Source organism: Dermochelys coriacea, chromosome 6 (genome assembly GCF_009764565.3).
Source record: "Dermochelys coriacea isolate rDerCor1 chromosome 6, rDerCor1.pri.v4, whole genome shotgun sequence".
NCBI classification, from domain to species: Eukaryota; Metazoa; Chordata; order Testudines; family Dermochelyidae; genus Dermochelys; species Dermochelys coriacea.
The window spans coordinates 98916745-98937104 of record NC_050073.1 but is presented as its reverse complement, the minus strand read 5'-3'; the positions used below and the strand labels follow the sequence as shown (position 1 = coordinate 98937104).

Sequence of the window (20360 nt, the reverse complement as noted above, 5' to 3'; positions counted from 1 at the left end):
CTACAGGCTTCAGCCTGCACTTTCACCAGCATATGTACAGGTAGAGACACACCCAGCTGCAGTACATGTAGGCAGGCTCTTTAACCAGATCCTGCATGGGAAGTCTTCAGCTAGGGCATGTCCCAGTTCCTAAGACACACACCCCATCTCAAGTATAAACCCAAAATTATACCATCTTGCACTGCACAGGGAACTGTACAGCATAAGCTCATAAAATTCACCCCTCCCTCAATGTGGAGAGGAATAGGCAACAGCTTTCTGCCCCTGAGTTATGATTTCCAAGCACTGGTTTTAAATGAAGCAAAAACAAATGTATTAACTACAAAAAAAGATAGATTAAGTGATTATAATGGATAGCAAACAGATCAAAGCAGATTACCTAGCAAATAAACAAAAAACATAAACTAAGCTTAATACACTAAACAGACTCGATATGAATAGCAGATTCTCACCCTAGGTACAAGCAGGCTGCAGATTCTTAAGGGGCAAGCTGCACTTGCTTACAGCTTGGAATCCCCAGGTGTTCCATTCACAAGCTAAAACTCTTTGAACTGGGTGACGTGCTAGACCCAAGTTAGTGTGTTTTCCTCAGGTGGTTTCCAGGAGTCTTCTTGGGTGGAGAGTTGGTGAAGAACCAAGATGATGTCACACCCCACCTTATATAGCTTTTCTATATGGTGGGAACCCTTTGTTTCAAAGCTTGTTCCCACGCCAGTTAGTGGAAAAAATACTGACATCCCAAGATAGAGTCCAGCACCAGGTGACCTGGTCACATGTCCCTGTTGTGCCACAGCCGCCATTACTTGGAGGCTGTATGTAGCATCCTCAGGAAGGCTCCCCAGGAGGGAGATAAGCTTCTCCTAAGGCCTACGGTTTCTTCCTAATGGCTCATTAAGCTGAATGGACCCTTCCCTGCCAGCCATCTAGACTGAGAGCATTTTGCCTAGTGGGTATTGCCCAAAACTACATTTTGAAATACAGCTACATAGTCAATATTCATAAATTCAGATACAAAAATGATACATGCATACAAATAGGATAATCATATTCAGCAAACCATAACATTTCCAATGATACCTCACATGACTTATCTTACATAAAATGTTAGGATTATGACATAATAATCATAATGATAATATCACTGAAGAATATAGGGTGCAGTGTCACAACAGGTTTTTCTGTTTGGGTGGTAGAGGGATTCAGGCTAAAACCAATGTAGGAGCCTGGGTTAACTGTGTGGCGAAGACCTACCCTAGAAGGCCATGTCTTACTCCTCTGGGAAGCAGCTTTATGTAAGCCAGCCAGGTTCATACCCCACCGGGAACAACAGTGGAAATGTAGTCATTCAGGGATTCTGCTTCACTCCTCCCTACATATTACAGATCTCTTCTTCCTTTCAGCCAGATGAGAGTAGGAGCAGGAGGTGATAATCACTTTGAATACAACACTGAATATCTATATGGTAAAAAATAATTGCTGCACTCCTCAGGGAGCAGCTTGAAAATTCACTTTATAAACTATGAGCTTCAGAAGAGTGAAAGTTTTAAGTGCAGTGAAGCAGTTCTGGACTTTCACTCCACTTTACTGTGACTTCCTAAACATACTGAAAATACACTTATGTATTATAAATTATTTCATATTCATAGTGCCAGCAGGATCAGTGCCCTATTCTGGTAGGTGTTGTAAAAACCATGTAGAAAGACACTGCTTACATTCCAGTTAGAAATCATGTGCATTAGGGGGTGAGAAAAGAGGATGTGACAGGTGGGGGGAGGAGAGGATGTGGGTAACAGTAGATCTCACACTGATATGGACTTGCTATGAATACAGCTTGATAAAAAAATTCCTAGCTTTGCCACTGACCTGGGCAAGTCATTTTACTTTTGTTTCCCTTCCCACCCTTCGACTTGTCTGTTTACATTGCACAATCTTTGGAACAGGGACTGTCTATGTATTTGGAAAGCATCTGGGGCAATGGAGCCTGTAATCTCAATTGGCCAGTTCAATCTCTACATGCTACTGTTTTAATAAAATATTAATCATGTGACTGCCTCTCAAACCATCCAACATTAGCTGGCTGATTTCTTGAAAGAATCATGACAGGAGTGGTTTGTGAGAACAGATTTGGAGGAGCAGAGAATAGCTACTTTCCAGATTAGTTCTGGGAGGACATTCTGTCCATGAGGGAAACAGAGTGGAGAAGAGGATCCATGGACATTCAAATCTGGTATTACTGGCAGAGTGGAGGAATGAGCAAGGGACATATACAAGAGCCCAGAGCAGATAAGTATGTAGGGAAAGACTTGGAATTGAAGTGTAATAGCATAGCTTGAATTTGATGCAATGGCAAACAGGGAGTCAGTGGAGGGATTCAAAAAGGGAGCATGACATGATCAGAGTGACAGACAAGGAAGATCTTAGTCAATTCCACCAAAGCATTATCTAGGATGACACAATGCTCATCCCAGAATAATTACATTCAGAAAAACTAAAGTATAAGCAAATTCTCAACATCCAACTCCAGGGAGTCTAAGGGGCAGATCCTCACCCCTGGTATAAATCATCATAGCTTTAGTGATTTCAAGGGAGCTATAACAGTTTACAGCAGCTGAGGTCTGCCCCTAAAGAAACTTATGGTACCATAAAATCATCTTAGAGATTCAGTATTTCGGGTTAGAACACCATCGTAAAGTTCAAAGCTCATACTGAATCACAAAAAACTGAAAAATCCATTCTACCTCCCATACTGTTTTTATACTGCTAAGCTTCAAAAGTTAAAGTTCCACTTTCTACATTTTTCATAACTTGTCCCTTTGAACTATGCGTATCTGGAAACTCAGGTCTCTCTTCAAAATAACTGGTTGCCCTGCATCCACACACATTTAATTTCACCATTCAGTGATTTTAAAGTACTTATGTCAATCCCTCGTCCAACTGAACAAGGGTCTACACCACAGTTGGCAGTCTCATAAGAGAGGCCAATGACTGAGTGGGTGTGGAGACTCACATTCCCAGAGGTGGTGAGGCACATTGGCAGGACACTGTTGGAAGGACAGCACTGGTTGTTTGTGCTGCATCTGCTCTCTGGTGAAACGGAGGACTTCACTCACCAGGGGTATTAATGTCATACCTGTCACCAGCACTAAGTTCATGCAAAAAGTTATTAAAAGGGAAGCTTTAAAATAAATGTGCTCATATGTACACACCCCAGTGCTTCTACCTAGAGAGTCCACCCCACTGTATTCACATGTCAATGGACCTACAGCAGGGATGAATTCACTCCTGTTTAAGGCCATAATGCACAGGTGCTGACTTGTATTTTTCCTGGTGGGTGCTCCACCCCCTACTCAGTCCCTTCCCTCAAGGCCCCACCCTCAGTCCACCTTTTCCTGCCCCCACAGGCCCCACCCTCACTTGAGCTCTTCCCAACCCACTCTGCCTCCTCCTCCCGCCCCCCGAGACCCCACTCCCCCACCGCTCCTTCCTCTTTGCCCCTCCTCTCCTGAGGACCTCCCAACCATCGAACAGCTGATCAGGGGCCAGTCCCAGAGCCAGAATCCCCGTGGCTGGTGGGTGCTGAGTGCTCCCTATTCCCCCCACCCAGGGGTGCTTGAGCCCCGGAGCACCCACAGTGTCAGTGCCTCTGCCATAATGTTTCTCACTGTAATGTCTTCAGTGTTTACTCACTTTAAAGAAAAAGGAATTCATCAGTTTTTAAGGCCTTAAAGTTTGCTTCCCTGTTTTAATAGCAGTGATGCCACTTTTACTGCCGACACCTTCATGGAATACTTTTGGCCTGGACAGTGGACAGCCACGTCTATGTCTGAGACAATTCATTGACACATTCACAAATACAGTAAAAACAATAGAAATAGGATTTTTAGTTCATTAGCTTCAATGACAGAGAATCAAGTCCAGACTTTCAGATGATGGCATTTTACTTTGCCTTTTAAAATGCCTCTTACGAACCAAACTTTACCTATATTTCAAATGTGTTGGTGTATTTCTGTTGGACAAATAGAGGAAAACAGACACCTTGCATCAATTTTTAAAAATTGAGCCATTTAAATGTCTTTTCCTCAATGGAGTCTAGTTGTCAGTGGAACTTATCCCTACATGTTTGAAAGCATGATGATTTTTCTACTCTTCTGTTTTCCAAAGTCCAAACCAGCTTTAAAATAAGGCAGTAGTTGCAAGTTCCCTGGTTCATCATTCTGCCCTCTCCAGCTCTTTGTATGCCTCTACTGGCTTCCCCCTTCTCCACAGTGCACTTCTAGGATTCACCTTTAAAGCTCTTCATGATTTCTCCCCACCTATCATATCTATTACCTTATTGCACTGCTGACCCCCACTTCCGCTCTGCCAATGATGCTAGTGTCAGTTTTCTGACATCCCTTATGTGGGGGAAGGGTGAGTAGGGGGACACTCAACATGCAGTCAAATTCTGTAAAGCCAACATTTGGATTTCCTCCCAAAGACTTACTTTTGCCACAAACCAAGACAACTGCCCTTCTCTCTTATGCCCTCCCCGCCCCGAAACACCTATTTAAAAACATTACACTATCAGTGGTTCAAAATCTACCAGGCAATGCAACATCTCATAAAATCTCTGTCCTAAACTGGCTTCCAAAGCATGAATTAACATGCACACAGCATGGTTTACAATGCTTTTTCCACTCCAGACAATATTGTCAATTTCATCTACCTGTTGCATCTTGTCATAAACTTAAGTTGGGAGTACTCTGGGGCAGGGACTGCCTTCTAATTACATATTTGTACATCCCCTAGCACAGTGGGGCCCTGATCCTTGATTAGAGCTCATCAATAATTTAATTTATTTATTATGTGTATTACAATTATCTTAATTCTCCATTGAGCATTACTTCTGCATAGAATCATGAACACCTGAAGAAAGATGGGAAAAAAATCACACTCTCAATTAAGTCAGTGGCCAAAACACATGCACCCCTAACCTTTTATTGACGTCAGTGGGAGCAGAATTGAGCCCAGAACTACAAACAAAAATTGCTAGCAATACATGTTCCTTTAAATATAGCCAGAGTACACATTTTGAATCAAAGATCACTCTTTAGGAAGCTTGAAGGGACTAAGCTCGAGGGAGACAACAAAATGTTAGATAAAGTTATTGCGGTTTGAAATTTTGATTTTTAAGTGACCTCAACTAACGGAATAATTTGAAAGCAAAGAATGAGATCTCTACAGTCCAAAGAAGAGCCATCAGTGAAGATCTGCCAATTTTCAATGCAAACAAAACTTTTCAAGCCAAAAAATGTAATCGTGTTAAAATAGAGCTTCATAAAAGAAGCTGATTCCCTCTTGATCTATGGAGAGGCCAGACAGTAACTGCATAAAGCATATGTGTCTTATCCAGCCCAAGTGAGCCGTCATGGTTACTGGCCTTTAGAAGCTCTACAAGCTATATGGGCTACCAAGCCACAAAGGTTTCTTTCAATTTCCCTGGGGAAATTAACCACTCAGTAACAGGAACATTAGGCATTTCAAAGCTATAAGACCTGAATCTGGGATACCATCTAGCTCATTTCCATTGGGCACTTCAGAATGATATTGAAAAAAATTTCAGGGATCTCAGTACAAAATCTTCCCTGGCTGACTCAAAAATCAGTTGATCAAGAGAGATCTTTAAAGGGACCATACTGTCATCCACAGCATTTTCTGGGCATTTTAAGAGACCATCTATTTTAAGGAGCATTTCCTTGCCCATTACCCCCCTATCTAGATATCTTTCCTTGGATAAGATTAGGCTAAGAAAAGAGGGATTTGATGACAGACACTAGGAGAATCAGGACAAGCAAGCAAGAAAGTCAAACAAGACTGGAAAGTACAGCACTTAAATGTAATATACAGGGTAGGACCAGGGCCATCACAAACCAGAGCCACCTATTTAAAATCAAATAACAGTTACAATGTTTTAAAAATCTATCAAGCAATCCAGCATCTCAAATACTTTGTACATGCATCCGATGAAGTGAGCTGTAGCTCACGAAAGCTTATGCTCTAATAAATTTGTTAGTCTCTAAAGTGCCACAAGTACTCCTTTTCTTTTTGCGAATACAGACTAACACGGCTGCTACTCTGAAACAGGAAATAGTGATTATATCATGTAATACTTGTAAAGTTCAACAATAGAGGTATATATAGTAAAAACAGAGGAAACAAATAAATGTCATTCGTTTACTGTGTTGCTAAATGCCAGGTTTAGTTAGATATATAGTTACTGTGAATTTAACTACCACCTTCTGCAGTCTAGGCATCTAGACCTGGGAAATGGATAAGTTATCCTGGAGTTCATCTTGTGATCTCGCTCTCAAGGGAACCCTGCTGGCAGGTTGTGCCAAAATGCAGAGAGATCTGTTTCACTGCTTTTTAACGTTTCAGGCATGAGTTTTAATTGAACGCTGGGAAGAAAACAGTTTAGGCTGGATTTCTAGCTCAATTAAGATTAAACTCTTTGCAGAAATTTCACAATAATAAATAAAATAAAATAATAAAAATAAATAATAATAACAACAACAACCACCAAAAAAACCACATGAACAAGACCATTTCTGCCCTTACAACTTCAATGGCATCTTCCTCCTGCCTGCTCTTGTAACACACCCATCAATAAGCCTGACATGAAATGTCAGAACCTAATTCTAAGAGTAAGTTCTGATCGGCTTCCAAGTTCCCTAAACAAGAATAATCTGCCATTAAGTATTTGTGAGTTGCCCGCAACAAGTCCACTATAAATACATTTAAATCACAGATCTAACTCCCCTAGGAAACAGAAAACATCAAGTGAGATCCCAATTGATAGAGCTCAGCACTCAGTATCTACAAGTTCAAGAGAGTCCAGAGACTACTTTTTACAAGACAAGAAGACAATTAGCAACTGGAATAAGTTTTGTGCTTGCTGGTTAGTAAATCTTTCTGCAGCATGTGTATAGAGAGAGTTGCTCTTTCCATCTAAGAATTTGTATCTGAAACCAAGAACTCTTGTGCATTACCATGATTTCAGTCTCTTTTAGCCTAAGACTAAGATTAAAATTTGCCAAGTTACTGGCTGGGACTTTGGGAGTTTAAAAGGATGTGACTAAAGTAACATTTGAAGTCAAAACTTGCATACTGTTGATAAATCAATGGTATTAGTGTGGTTGTTCATTTTCTATGCCTCAGAACAGAAATGCTGGAATAGTTATGAAAGAAAAGGAGCATTTGCAGAGCATAATACAGATTTTTGTATGACAAAAGTGAGATAAGAGCCCTATTCTGTAGGCACTGTACAGAGACAATGAGAGGCACATTGGGCCTTGATGAGCTCACTATTTAGATTGTCTTATAATGAAAGCACAGGAGAAAAAAAATTATCCCCATTTTACAGATGAGGAACTGAAGATATATTAAGTGACTTAATTAAGGCCACACAGGGAGTAGCTGATCAGAGAAGTGAACCCAGATGGCCTGAATCAGAGTCTTAAACATAAGAATGTCCCTTGTCTATTCAAAAATACTGTTCTCACTGATTTTAAAGAAATACTGTGTTTAAGCATGGTAGTAACAGTGGATCATGTTACAGCTTTTACATTAAAATGCTAAAAAAAAAAATCAAAAACAAACAAAAACACCTTTCCAAATTTAGTCATCATTTGGGCAAAAGATCATTTGTTGCAAACTGGGAATATGATCTAGGCTAGACTGTTACAGCTTTTTAAAAACAAAAAAACGAACACTTTAAAAAGGTACTGGGTGAAAAGAGGAGGTTTATTCTACAGGCAGAGGAATAATGTTTACATCAGCATGTGTGTCACTTAAGTCTGAGTTACTATGAATTTACACTGGTATAATAGAGATCAGAGTCTGCCACTTGTTTTCTCTCTATGCTTTGACGGTGGACTCGGCCTTTAAGGCCAGATAGGCCATCATGATCATCTAGTCTGACCTCCAGCACATCATAGGCCACAGAAGCTTACCCACCCACTACTGCAACAGGCTTATAATCTCTGGCTGAGTTGCTGAAGTCCTCAAATCTTGATTTGAAGACTTCAAATCACAGAGAATCCATCATTTACTCTAGTTCAACCAGCAAGTCCCCATGCTGCAGAGGAAGGCAAGAGGTGCACCTGCTGCTAGCAAGCACATTGTATGAGGGATGTGTATTGTGTATTGTGATTTTTTTTCCCTCCACCAAGTTTTAGCATATGTAGCAATGTAGCATATTTTTTTAATAAAGGAAAGATGAAAATCTGAAATAAATGTTGAGCCATACCCTGCCACTGAGCCATCCTTCATCTGTACCCATTTATATCCATCAGAGTGGCACACTAAGCCAGATCCTCAGCTGTTGTAAATCAACATAGCTCATGAACTGTACAGGGAGGGGTCTCTAGACAAAGTCATAACTTCCATTTCAAAGCAGCCCACAAATTAGGTAGAGACGAGTACGAACAGCAGTTTATGCTAATATATTTATTATTCCTAATCCATGGCAAATTATTGAGTCAATGCAGTTATTAGTGGAGAATATTTTCTGTGTTGGAAGCAATCCAAATCAATTGCTCCAATATTCTAATGATTCAGCTGAGTCACATGACTGGATGTTGCTGTGCGTCTTCTACTTAGAAACATTCTAATCACTCCTCACTTGTAATTACTCTCAAAATGTTACTCAGAGTTCTGAAGAAAACGGAGATTGTGGGAGTATTTTGAAAGAGGAGGCACTGTGGCATCAGGAGTAGAGAATCTAAGTCAGCCATGGTGGGCAGATGGCACTGTGAGCTACTGCGACCACTGGCAGATGGCAATAAGACTTTGGATAAGGCAAAAAAGGTGGTTGTAAATGTATTAGAACCACAAAGATACTAATGATGACCATTCCTTTCTGATGGTTTTCTTACTAACTTGAGGTTCAATCACCCCATCCTATGGAAAGCTACAGAGTAGCAGCAATAATGCACCTTTTCAAAGTAGGTTGTTTGCTTATTCCAAGTGGAATAACTCCCACCCATCAGAGAGTTCAGTCTCCAGCATCCTTGCAAGATTTTCTTGAAGTCTGAGCCACCACAGAGGAGCCCTAGGCCTGGCTCTGTAGCTTCCCAATACCCAATTTCTTGGCTTTTTGGAGATTTGTTGGCCAGACATGCCATTCTTTCAGCTGCCCCAGGATGAAACTCCCCCTTTTATGGGACGTTCCTGGTAGATAATAGAATGGCATGTCTGGCCAACAAAAACTCCAAAAAAAGCCAAGAAATTAGGTATTGGGAAGCTACAGAGCCAGGCCTAGGGCTCTTATATGGATGGCTCAGACTTTAAGAAAATCTTGCAAGAATGCTGGAGACCAAACCCCCGACTTATTCCAAGTAGTGTAACTCCTCCACCCCCTGCATCTAGCCAACAGCCTGGAGACACCTTCATGAGGGAAGCCTCACTGACTTTTCTTGCTAGCTTTGAAAAAATGCATTATTGCTATTCCTGTGTGGCTTCCCATAGGATGGGGCGATTGGTACGGTGATGATGTGCATCCCACCTGCTCTCAACTCATCCACCCTCACTGTCTGCGTGGGTAATGACTCCTCTTCCCATGACTACAGAACATACTATTGTTAAAAAGGAGTTTGCAGCAACTGTTCAGACGCTGGTGAATTTCAGCACTGATAAACAAGATTTGAAGGCCAGATGGACTAAGGGCAAACCCATGCCCTTCTAGCTCTCCAATATTAAAAAAAAAAAAAAAAAAAAACCACATATGGATCCCCATTCTTTATATTTCCCCATCCTCCTTCACAGCCTCGGGGTTCTTTTTGTAGCTAGCATTGCCAGGACTTCAGTGTTCTGTTTGATACAACAACAACGTCTGCAAAAGTACACAATACAAAGTGATCTACTTCAATAAAAGAGGCAAGTTGAGACAGTATAAGCTCCACTCGGATTTCCAGAATCTTAATGAGTCTCCATCTCCCCATTACCCAGGCTGAAACTACCACAACTGTCATCAATTGCAGGATCCTCATGATATTTAAAAACCTATATCCGTAACTTTTGATAATTAGGGGATTATTTTATTTTTGCATGTAAGTGAGTTGGATAGATGTTGGTGAGAAGGTAAATAAAAGAACAAACTTTGCCAAGGACCTTAAGAGATGCAGAGTGAAGGGTGGGCTGCCTTGGAAGCTAATAAAGCAGGAGCTCAGCAACAACACAGAAGTGACACAGAGAATTAGTGGAGAAGAGAACTTGCATTCCCTGGGGATTGTGAAGTTTGCCTCCCCAAGCATCCATGTAAATAATCTTTTATATTTGATATGTACACACAGACAAACATACAAGGGGGCCAGAGTAGCTAGGATACACAGTAGATAGATGACTAATAAGCAGTTCCCAAACCTAGAACCTATCACAATATACATACACTTTTGTCTTTAGAACAAATTAAAAAATTATTTGGGGTAAAAACCAGTCCCTGGGCACTTGGATTTTTTAAAACCCATTTTCAGGATTTTCCTTAAAATGGGAAGGATAATGTTGTGGTTTAGGCGCAACACTAGGAGTCAGGAACTGCAATTACTAAGGCCCTACCAAATTCATGGTCAATTTTGGTCAGTTTCATGGTCATTGGGTTTTAAGTTTCAGTGTTTCAGACACTTAAAACTGAAATTTTACGGTGTTGTAACTATGGGGGTCCCAACCCAAAAGGGGGTCATTGGGAGGGTCACAAGGTTATTGTAGGGGGATTGGGGTATTACTACCCTCACTTCTGCACTGTTGCTGCCTTCAGAGCTTGGCTCCCAGCCAGCATCCACCACTCTCCAGCCACCCAGCTCTGAAGGCAGCATAGAAGTAAAGGTGGCAATACCGCAACCCTCCTACAATAGCCTTATGACCCCCTCCCTTCTTGGGACCTCCTGTTGGAGAAACGCTGCTCTCCCCCGTGAAGTCTGTATAGTATAGGATAAAAATATACAAAAGACTAGATTTCATGGGGGAGACCAGATTTCATGTATGTGAATTTGGTAGGGCACTAGCAATTACTATTACTGGTTTTGTCCCAAACTTTGTGCGACTATGGACAAAATCCTTAACCTCTCTGTGACCCAGTGCTCATATCTGCAATAGGGATTGAACTTATTGGGTATCTCACAGAGATGATGTGAGTGTTACAAAAGAGCGAGCATGTATGAGTTTATGGTCCATATTGCTTTGCCTTATAAAGCTTCAGGCGTCACATTCCAGCCTTTAAAGTCTCACAGGCTCTAGAAGTTAACAGTCAACAATCACTTCAAAGCTCCTAGGTTCTTAAGACATCCTTCCTCTCTAGCTACAAACATCACACTTTCAGAGAGGGAGGGATGTTTTCTCTATTTGCAGCCTTATATCTAGACACTCAGGCTCTTTTCTCTTCACCCTACAATACACCTAGAGATAAGCAATACACAAGATGTAGAAGGGGAAGTGACTAAAAACACTACTGCTATCTTCCTGTGATATGACTTGGTAAGTTGATTTAAATATTAACTACAAGTAACACCTTTAAAAAAAAATCTGACTTAAGCAGGATTGCCAGATCTTGTTATTTTATCGCGAGTCTCACAATATTTGGTGTTTTTCTTAAAGCTCCAGCTCCTGGAGGCATGTGACTGAGAATTTCAGCTTTTACACTTTTTTTTTTTTAAAGTGCAAGTTTCCAGCCTTCATAGTTGTGGAGAAAAGCTTGAAAATGTGACCAAGTGCACCTTAAAGGTTTTTTAAAAAAAAATATCAAGAGAAATACCTGGGGGGGTGGGAAACTAGTCTAAAACTCTTTCATGCTTTTGGGGGTTGCTTCATGATTTTTGAATTCCTGGGCTTGTCAGTACTGCTCAAGTCATTCCTCCCCCCTCCTCTTTGCTATACATAGCATATGGAACATGATTTCTACCATACGTGTATATATAATTTCCAGAGTAAGGAAATGAACTCCTATGTCATCCCAAAAGGTTACTCCCATTAATACTGAAGCCTTTTAGAGGGAATCCTGTTCATCCATTTCCTGGGATCTTGTACTTCTCAGTTGGCTCAGTACTGACTCCATGTGTGCACATGCATGCATACACGTGTGCTTGGGCAGACACTCATACTAATGCATTCCACTCATAACATGCACACGAGTAAGAAATATTTGACTATTCATCAGGAATAGCCAGGCCTTACGAGAAGATATTTGTTTTACTCTTCTATATGAAGAGCTTTTAAAGTGAAGTCAATTGTCACTGTTTTACATGTGCAAATACACCACAGACTTCTTTGCGCATATCCAAAACCCAGTTAGAAACTCTGGATCATCAACACAGATAAAAAGGTTTGTGTCCTACTGACGCTGGTTAAACCTCTTTCACTTCATCCTTAGAAATGCACATGTGCAGTAGTGATGTTAGCCCTATGGAAAGGTGCATTAGTGCTTCAACAGACTCCCAACCCCTCTAGTTAACGGAGGCTGGTAGTATTATGGAATTGATGCCATCAGTTTTTGAGAGAGGGTGCATCTAATGGCTGATCAAGGAGCAGTGTTACAGTTGAAACTTTCTTCCTCCACCCCACCATGAACCACAAAGGGAGGTATGATAATGGCAAGACAGGTGGGAGGGTGAAAACACTAGAGATCCAAACTCACATCAGGCAGTATCTTCTGTCACGCCACACAATCACTGTCATGGCCAGGGCTGATAGGGTGAGGTAGAGTGAATGCTTAAATGCCCCCGTTCTTCTTCTTCCCTCTTCAGAGACAGCAATTCTGACATTAGTGAAAGCTAAGAACCTGAACAGATAGCTCAGTGCAACATTAAACTTACAGAAATTGATTCAATGGTACTGTAAACCCAAATAAGCATTTCAGTCTTGTAACCTTTACTATCCATGATTTAACAAAAAAAAGTGCCCCATTACTACCAACACAACATACATAGCAGCAACAATGATGTATAGAAATAATGACCAAAAAGGAAAGAAAATGTGTGTGATCCAGCCTCCAAGACAAGCCTCATGAGGCCTCATACACAGTTTTATGTCTGAACATTACCTTTTAGCTTCAGTAGATAAAACCTTTGAGTTGCTTAGCAGTATCGCCAATTACTTTGTTCATAAACCTTTTTTCTATACGGCACAGTCTCTCCACCCCGTCCCCCATGTTTGACACTTTTATATTCACAGTGACACATTACTGCATCTTAGGCTATGACTGCACAATACAGTATTACAAAATACCAGAAAGTTTTTGGGTTTTACCTGGCTCTGTACAGTTCTTTTCTTCATGTGTCACATTATGTGAGGCCATCAATCTTCTGTTCCTCCATATTGCTGACAAAACATTTTTGTCTGTAATAGTGGATTCTTGTCCTATATTAAATGCAGAAGTGTTTGTTAGCATTGCTACCCATATCTTCTTAATTGGAATGTATGCATCCACCCAACAAGAACACCGAGAAGCTAAGTTAGATGTTGAAATCTTCAGATACACACACACACGTAAAATGTTGTATATTGTTTCCTCAAAAAAAACCAAAACACATGCACATTTTTTCCAGCTACTTTTTATTTAACAGATTAAGTCAATGTGCATCTATTGTAAGGCACTGACCCAGTCAGCACTAGAATATTTTGGCAACTATATCAGTTCAGATTTTGTAGGTGATCTGTTGAGACAGAAAGACAGACAAATAAATCTCAGATCCTTCAGACCTTAATGGGGCAAAATTCCCATTAAAATTTTTGCCTAAGCAAGTATTGCAAGATCAGAATTTGTTAAATTTATCTCTCTCAATACAGCATGTAAGAAGCATTGTGTGTAGCTCAAAAGTGTGTACCTTCCACCAACAGAAGTTGGTCTAAAAAGATATTGCCTCAAGTACCTTGTCTCTCATATTGTGGGACCAACACAGCTATAACAATAAAGTAAACATTTTTGTTAATGGAAGTGATGTAATTATAACCAAGGGCAGAAAAGACCTTTTTAAGTTCATCATTTTCATCATGACTCTACCTGCTTATCGTGAACAATTTATACTAAAAGTTACTCAGGGTCTGATCCTGTAATTCTTACTCAGGCACAGTTTATCTTCAGTGGTGTGACAGGGACACACCTCTTGAGTGCCTCCTAGCAGCTGGGTGTGGTACTGCACTTTTCCAGCTCCCGATGCCCCTTGTAGATTGCTGATCTCGCTAGGCAGCTCTTCAGAAAGGATTTGCCTTCCTCAGGCTCTTCCCAAAGAGGAACTCCCTTTGTTCCTCTTTCCAGGGTCTCCACCCCTCTACTGAGCTCTCCATTCTATTTAAGGCCTAGCTCTACCTCTTCTAAAATTTTGTTCTGAACAGCTTCCCCCTGGAAGGACAACAGTCTGTGCCTTCACCAGGGCACAAGCTTCATTGCTTTGACCTTTTTTGGGGGGGGAGGGAGGGGTAGCTGGCACACTTCCAGGTGCAATTAATCCTTCCCCCCCAGAGTGCCCCGTACTTCCTTTCAGGATCTCTCAACTAAAGAGTGCAGTCTTCACACAGTCTCCTTTGTTTCTTGGATCTTGGGTACACCTGTTCCCAAGACTACAGAGAGTCAACCTTCTCTGTGGCCTCTGTATTCACCTCAACTTCAGCCTACTTCCTCTCTGTGGTAACAACCTTGTTCCCCAATTTCTACCCATTTCCCACTGTGTGGGCCTTTTGAGCAGGTGTATTCTCTACTGCCATCAACACTACATCCCCTTTGCCTGTAACTACTGCTTTTGCACTGTGGGTTACCCCTATTCTTTCTTGCTCACCCATTCCACTGTCACTCCTTTGACTATCCCTGGTTTGCCTGATCTTGGGGTCTCCTTTTCTTGTTTCAGAGTAGCAGCCGTGTTAGTCTGTATCCACAAAAAGAAAAGGAGTACTTGTGGCACCTTAGAGGCTAACAAATTTATTTGAGCATAAGCTTTCGTGAGTGACAGCTCACTTCATCGGATGCATTAAGTGGAAAATACAGTGGGGAGATTTATATACATAAAGAACATGAAACAATGGGTGTTACCATACACACTGTAACGAGAGTGATCAGGTAAGGTGAGCTATTACCAGCAGGAGATGGGGGGAGGGAACCCTTTGTAATGATAATCAAGGTGGGCCATCTCCAGCAGTTGACAATAATGTCTGAGGAACAGTGGGGGGGAAGGGAGGAATAAACATGGGGAAATAGTTTTACTTTGTGTAATGACCCATCCACTCCCAGTCTTTATTCAAGCCTAAGTAAAGGTTTTTTCCCACCCACTCTCCTGCTGGTAATAGCTCACCTTACCTGATCACTCTCTTTACAGTGTGTATGGTAACACCCATCGTTTCATGTTCTCTGTGTATATAAATCTCCTCACTGTATTTTCCACTGAATGCATCCAATGAAGTGAGCTGTAGCTCACGAAAGCTTATGCTCAAATAAATTTGTTAGTCTCTACGGTGCCACAAGTTCTCCTTTTCTTTTTTCCTTTTGTTGCCACTCATTTCTCTATAAGGGCAATGTCATTTTCAATGCCCTGCCACCCTGGAGGCAAAACATACCACCACTGTCCTAGCTTTGACAACTGGCAGAGTATCCCTTGAAGCCCTTTCAGTACCCTGTTGCTCAGAGTCACTCTTGCTATCATGGTTCATATAGGGGTATATCCTCCTAATACGTCCAAATTGACCACAGTAGAGCATGTCCTCAACTGGGCCTCATGCCTCTTCATCAGCCCTGGAGGAGTTTCTGTAGCTCTTCCCTTAGTTCACACCAACAACTCAATCTTTTCCCCCAGTTCACCCAAGGGTAAGCCTTTCTGAAATGTCCCATCTGTCCACAACGATAACATCTCCTTGGCTAGGCCTCAGGCCTCCAGCCCACTATATCCTTCTGGTCTTCCCAGGATCAACAGCCATTGCTGCTTCTTCCCTGCAGGATTCATAACAGGCACTGCTGCTGCTCCTCTAGCCAGGCTAGCTGCTGTTATAGATCCCACTGCACCTCCTGCCATTCTCTGTGAGCCTTACTGAGCTGCTGAAGCAATACCCAGATTTGCTTCACAGACCCAGTCCTCCCCAGAAACAGGTGTATGAATTTTGGTGTCCCTGTCTGTCATGGCTGCTGGGATCCTTGTTACCCTTCAGCTAGCACCTGCTAAATTTCAGCAGAGCTGTGCTGCTTTTGGGCTAGAACTCTTTTCAGTTCTCCATTATCGCCTCACTTCAGGGGGTGATCCCAAAGTTCCCACTTCCATACCAAGTGGTGATGGGGGACACTCACCTCTCGAGTGCCTCCTAGTAGCTGGGTGTAGTACTGCACTCTTTTTCCTGCTCCTGGCACAGTCAAAAAAGGATTGAATCCCTTCCAGGATAGCAAAGAGTTCAACATGCCATCTGCCCTCACCAGGGTCTTCAGACCCATCTCAGGACCCTTTAAATCCCACCCATTGATGAGGCTTCTGAAGAAGCCTTCTCCCTGTCTCAGGGCTTAAGCCACTTAGCTAGAGGCCAGTGGGGGAACCCCTACTCCAGGTCCCAACCCAGGGACCCTAAAAACAGCAGCCACATACTGCTGCCTCCATTTCTGCTGCTATTCCCTGGGTCTTTTCCCACATTTCCCTTTCTCCTCACCCTTATCTCAGGGCTGAAATTCTCAGATTCCCTTCACTGAATACCAATGCCACCAGAACCTATCTTGAGACTCTCCATCAAGCTCCAGCAAAGAGCACCCTTCCTTGATCCTATGGTCCCAGTCAGGAACTGGCCTGTTCAGACCCTGCAGCTCCTTTTATCTAAGCCTGCTGGGCTCTGATTGGCTATTTTATGCAGCCTGTCTAGGGAGACCTGGAGGACCCACCTTTGCTGTTCCTTTCCTGGGGTGGGGTGTGGTAGGACCACATAGCTTCCATCAGGGAGCCACAAAAGGCCTTGTGTACCCCATCACAAGTGGGCATTTTGCCTGAGTAAGGACTGAAAAAATCTGGCCCTAAAGTTAGTTTAGACAGTGCCATTGCCAAAATGTTCTACTGCTGCAACAATTACAGTGAACTGAGAACTGATGATTAGTGTTTATATAATGATTCGTTACAAATTAATAAGCTAAAAACAGTACCTGACCCAGCTTTCCCCTGGTTAGTCAGGATCTCCCCTCTGTGTCTGGAGAGCTTATATAGTAATTTCTTCTCTGGTTTCTCAGCGTCTTCTCTCTCAGGCCTTTCTGCCTGGAGAGGGTAGGCTGAACTTGTTGGTAATAGTTGAAATTTAAAGTGTAACTTTCATGATACGCTTGATCATGCAGACCAAGATCTTGTGAAAAAAAATCACTTCTGAGAAAGCTTATTTGCATCCAAAAACTCATGACCAAACCACACTGCAGTTAGTTATTTTCACAAACCAGTGCAACAAAAATCAGAACTAGATATGATAAATTGTTCTAAATGAAGAAAATTGTAGTACATTTTTAAGACTACGATACAGAATAATTTCCAAAAACCTGAAGCCAATAACACGCTTATAAGAGTGTAGAGTACTAACTTCTTTCACTAATGACTTGTTGTCATCACAGATAAGTATCAACTATAACAGGCAACAGTTTGAACAGGAGAGTGTTATAAAGCATTAAAACTTCCACGGGAATTGTTGTTAAATACAGATTTTATCTCCAGCTTTATGCGAATAACAGTTCTGCTCTTGCACGACCCTGATTGTCTCAAATTAAAGATAGGGCTAAAATCTGTGTTTAAAAAATAATTCCAGTGGAAGTTTGATGGGTGCATCTGTGCACCTGTGCAGTGCCCCATTGACTTCATTGGGTCTCCACAGGTGCAGAGCAACCTGCAGAATTGAGACCCAAATTTACATTTTTAAAGCACAAACTGTGTGATCAGGAAAAAAACGAGCAAACAAAAGAGAATGAAATGCAGTCCAGGATCATAACGGAAAAATGCAGCAGTTCATAATGTCCTAATTTCAAAATACTTGTACAAAAGATATAACAGACTAATTTAAGACATATAAACTATTTAAACAATATCAGACTCTCAATATTATTTGTTCTAAAATTGGTTCAATCAGTATGGTACTCTGGGAAAAATGAAGTAGTTTTAGATTATAACCAGATATACAATACTGTATCTTGATCTTTTTAAAATTCTGTAAGTGGCCAAGTGGCTAGAGAAACAAATGGAAGTCACCATTCCTGGGTTCTACTTCAGGCTCAGGAACTAAACTACTGTATGACTTTGTGCAATGCATGTAATTCCTGTGGCTGGGTTTCCTCACCTGTAAAATGAGTTTAATATTTATGCCCCTCAGAGGGATGCGTTTAAGCTTTGTAAAATGCTTGGGGATCCTTGGATGAAAGGTGCTAGAGAAATGCAAGGTATTGTTACATACCATGAATTGTGAGGAGGAGCCAGTCCTCTCACCCTCTCCTTAACTGCAAGTGAAGTTGTTCAGTAAAAGGGAGCCAAGTCATGAACTGTGAAATGCTCCTACCCACAACGCAGCTAGCTAAAAGGTGTGGTTGTCTGAGCACTGCTCCGCTTTAATCACGCTGGGCATTAAGTATCATTATCTAGGCAAACTCACTCACTTGCGGGGCAGAGCTGTCACTTTTTACTGTCAGATAGGTCTGGGGGCAAATCAAAGCCAGCTGCCTCCACGCTATGGCCAATGCTGAACAGCTTAGTGCCTCCTCCTCACCAGGACCTAGCCAGCCCATCCTTCCTGACCTTCCTGCAGCTCCCCCTCTCCCCCCCCCCCCGCTTTACAAACATGTTTAGTGCCGGAGTTAGTAAAGATACACAAGCCAGGAGCTACTTTGCCCCCCGACAATGAGCTAGCCTGGCAGAAGTAGCGTGCAGAGAGCAAGCCCCCCCCCTCACCCCAGTCCGGTGCACCGCCAGGCACTGCCCCACGCCAGCCCGAGATCCCTGGCTGTCCAGTGGCTTGTACTCTGCTCACCCCCCGCGGCCACCTACCTAGCTTGGAGAGCAGGCTGGACATGCACCACACAAAGAAGAGGATGGCGCAGATGAAGCCCAGTTGCGGCAGCAGCATCTCTCGCCTCTTGCGAACTTCCCTCAGCTTGAAGAGCCTGGTGTGGGGGGCGGCGAGGGGCTGCACTTCCAGCCCCATCGGAGCCAGCGGAGGGAGGACGCGGGCGGGCAGAGGGCGAAGAAGCCCCCAGGAGACCAGTGGGGTTCACTTAGCAGCCCCCCCTGCGGAGGGCTTCATCCCCAGCGGGCTGAACGCACAGGGAAGCCAGCCCCGGGCGCTGCGGAGCGGGCAGCGGGAGTGCTCCGGGCAGCCGTGCCAGGGCTGGGGGAGAGGCGCAGGTGGGAGGCGTGCAAGGAGCGGGGCCGAGACGCAGGCGGGTGCAGCCCGCAGCCGGGGTCTCTCGAGCTGTCAAGGCGAGGGCTGAGCCCGGAGCCCCGCGCCCCCCATGGCGCGGCGGGGGGAGGGGGGGAGCGGAGGCGCCTGGACTCCCGGCCCCGCAGATGCTCCTCTCAGCGGCAGGTGCGAGTGGCGCCGGGTGGCGAACTCAGTGCAGCCGCTCGGCTCCCGCGGGCAGCCCGCGCAGCATCCTCCAGCTCCGGGTAAAGTTCATCCTCCGGCCGGCGCTGCGGGAGGGTCGCGGGGCCCTGGCCGGCGTGAGGCGGGGGGCAGGCTCGGAGCTCCGGCTCCAGCTCAGGGCTGAGCCGGCAGAGCCGCTTCCCGCGGGGAGCTCCGGGGTGACAACCGCGCCCGTCCCTCCCCGGCTGCTCTCCCAGGCAACTTTCTCGCCGCTCCTCGAGCCCCTTGGGCAAAGCGCATGTGCCGGAGCCCCGGCCTCCCTCGGCCCCTCCCGCCTTCGCTCTGCCCTCCCCGCTCCCCCTCCGCGCCGGGGGATTAACTGGCCAAATTAATCCGCTCCCCTAAATGGCGCAGGAATTATCCACTCGCAGGTTAGTACTTGGCATCGCCGGGCGCGCGGGGACGGGAGGCCCCGGGGAGCAGGCAGGAGCACGTGCCGCTGCGGAGCCAGCCTCTCTCACGCCTCCCAGGCTCCCAGGGAGCTGCTTGCCCTCGCCACGCGCGTGCTGCAGCCGGGGCAGGGGCTAGGGTGAAAGGCAGGCCGTCCTCAGAGCGGGGAGCAAGCCACAACGTAGGCTCCGCGCGGGGTCCAAACGCTCCCTGGCTGGGGGGGGGGGGGAGACGAGCGGCATCTGGCCTATCTCTGGCACTTGGGGACGTCGCTTACCCAGCCCCAGGGCTATTATTTCCTGTTCTCTGTAAGAACAGGTCTCACGACCAGGCTGTCTGCCAGCCCTACGATTGCTCTGAGATGGGCAGTTTTGATTTCC

General features: G+C 43.9%; 1 protein-coding gene across 1 annotated transcript in view; it reads right to left on the bottom strand.

The window, feature by feature from the left end:
- The window catches only part of SLC24A4 (solute carrier family 24 member 4), a 124873-nt gene extending 105081 nt beyond the window's left edge, over positions 1–19792 (bottom strand). Inside the window, exons 1-2 of the mRNA XM_038405878.2 lie at positions 18996–19792; positions 13276–13386 (exon numbers count right to left, since the gene is read on the bottom strand). Coding sequence (XP_038261806.1) covers positions 13276–13386; positions 18996–19152 — 268 coding nt within the window. The 5' untranslated portion in view covers positions 19153–19792. The remainder of the gene's footprint in view (positions 1–13275; positions 13387–18995) is intronic.
- Between the last annotated feature and the right edge of the window lie 568 nt (positions 19793–20360).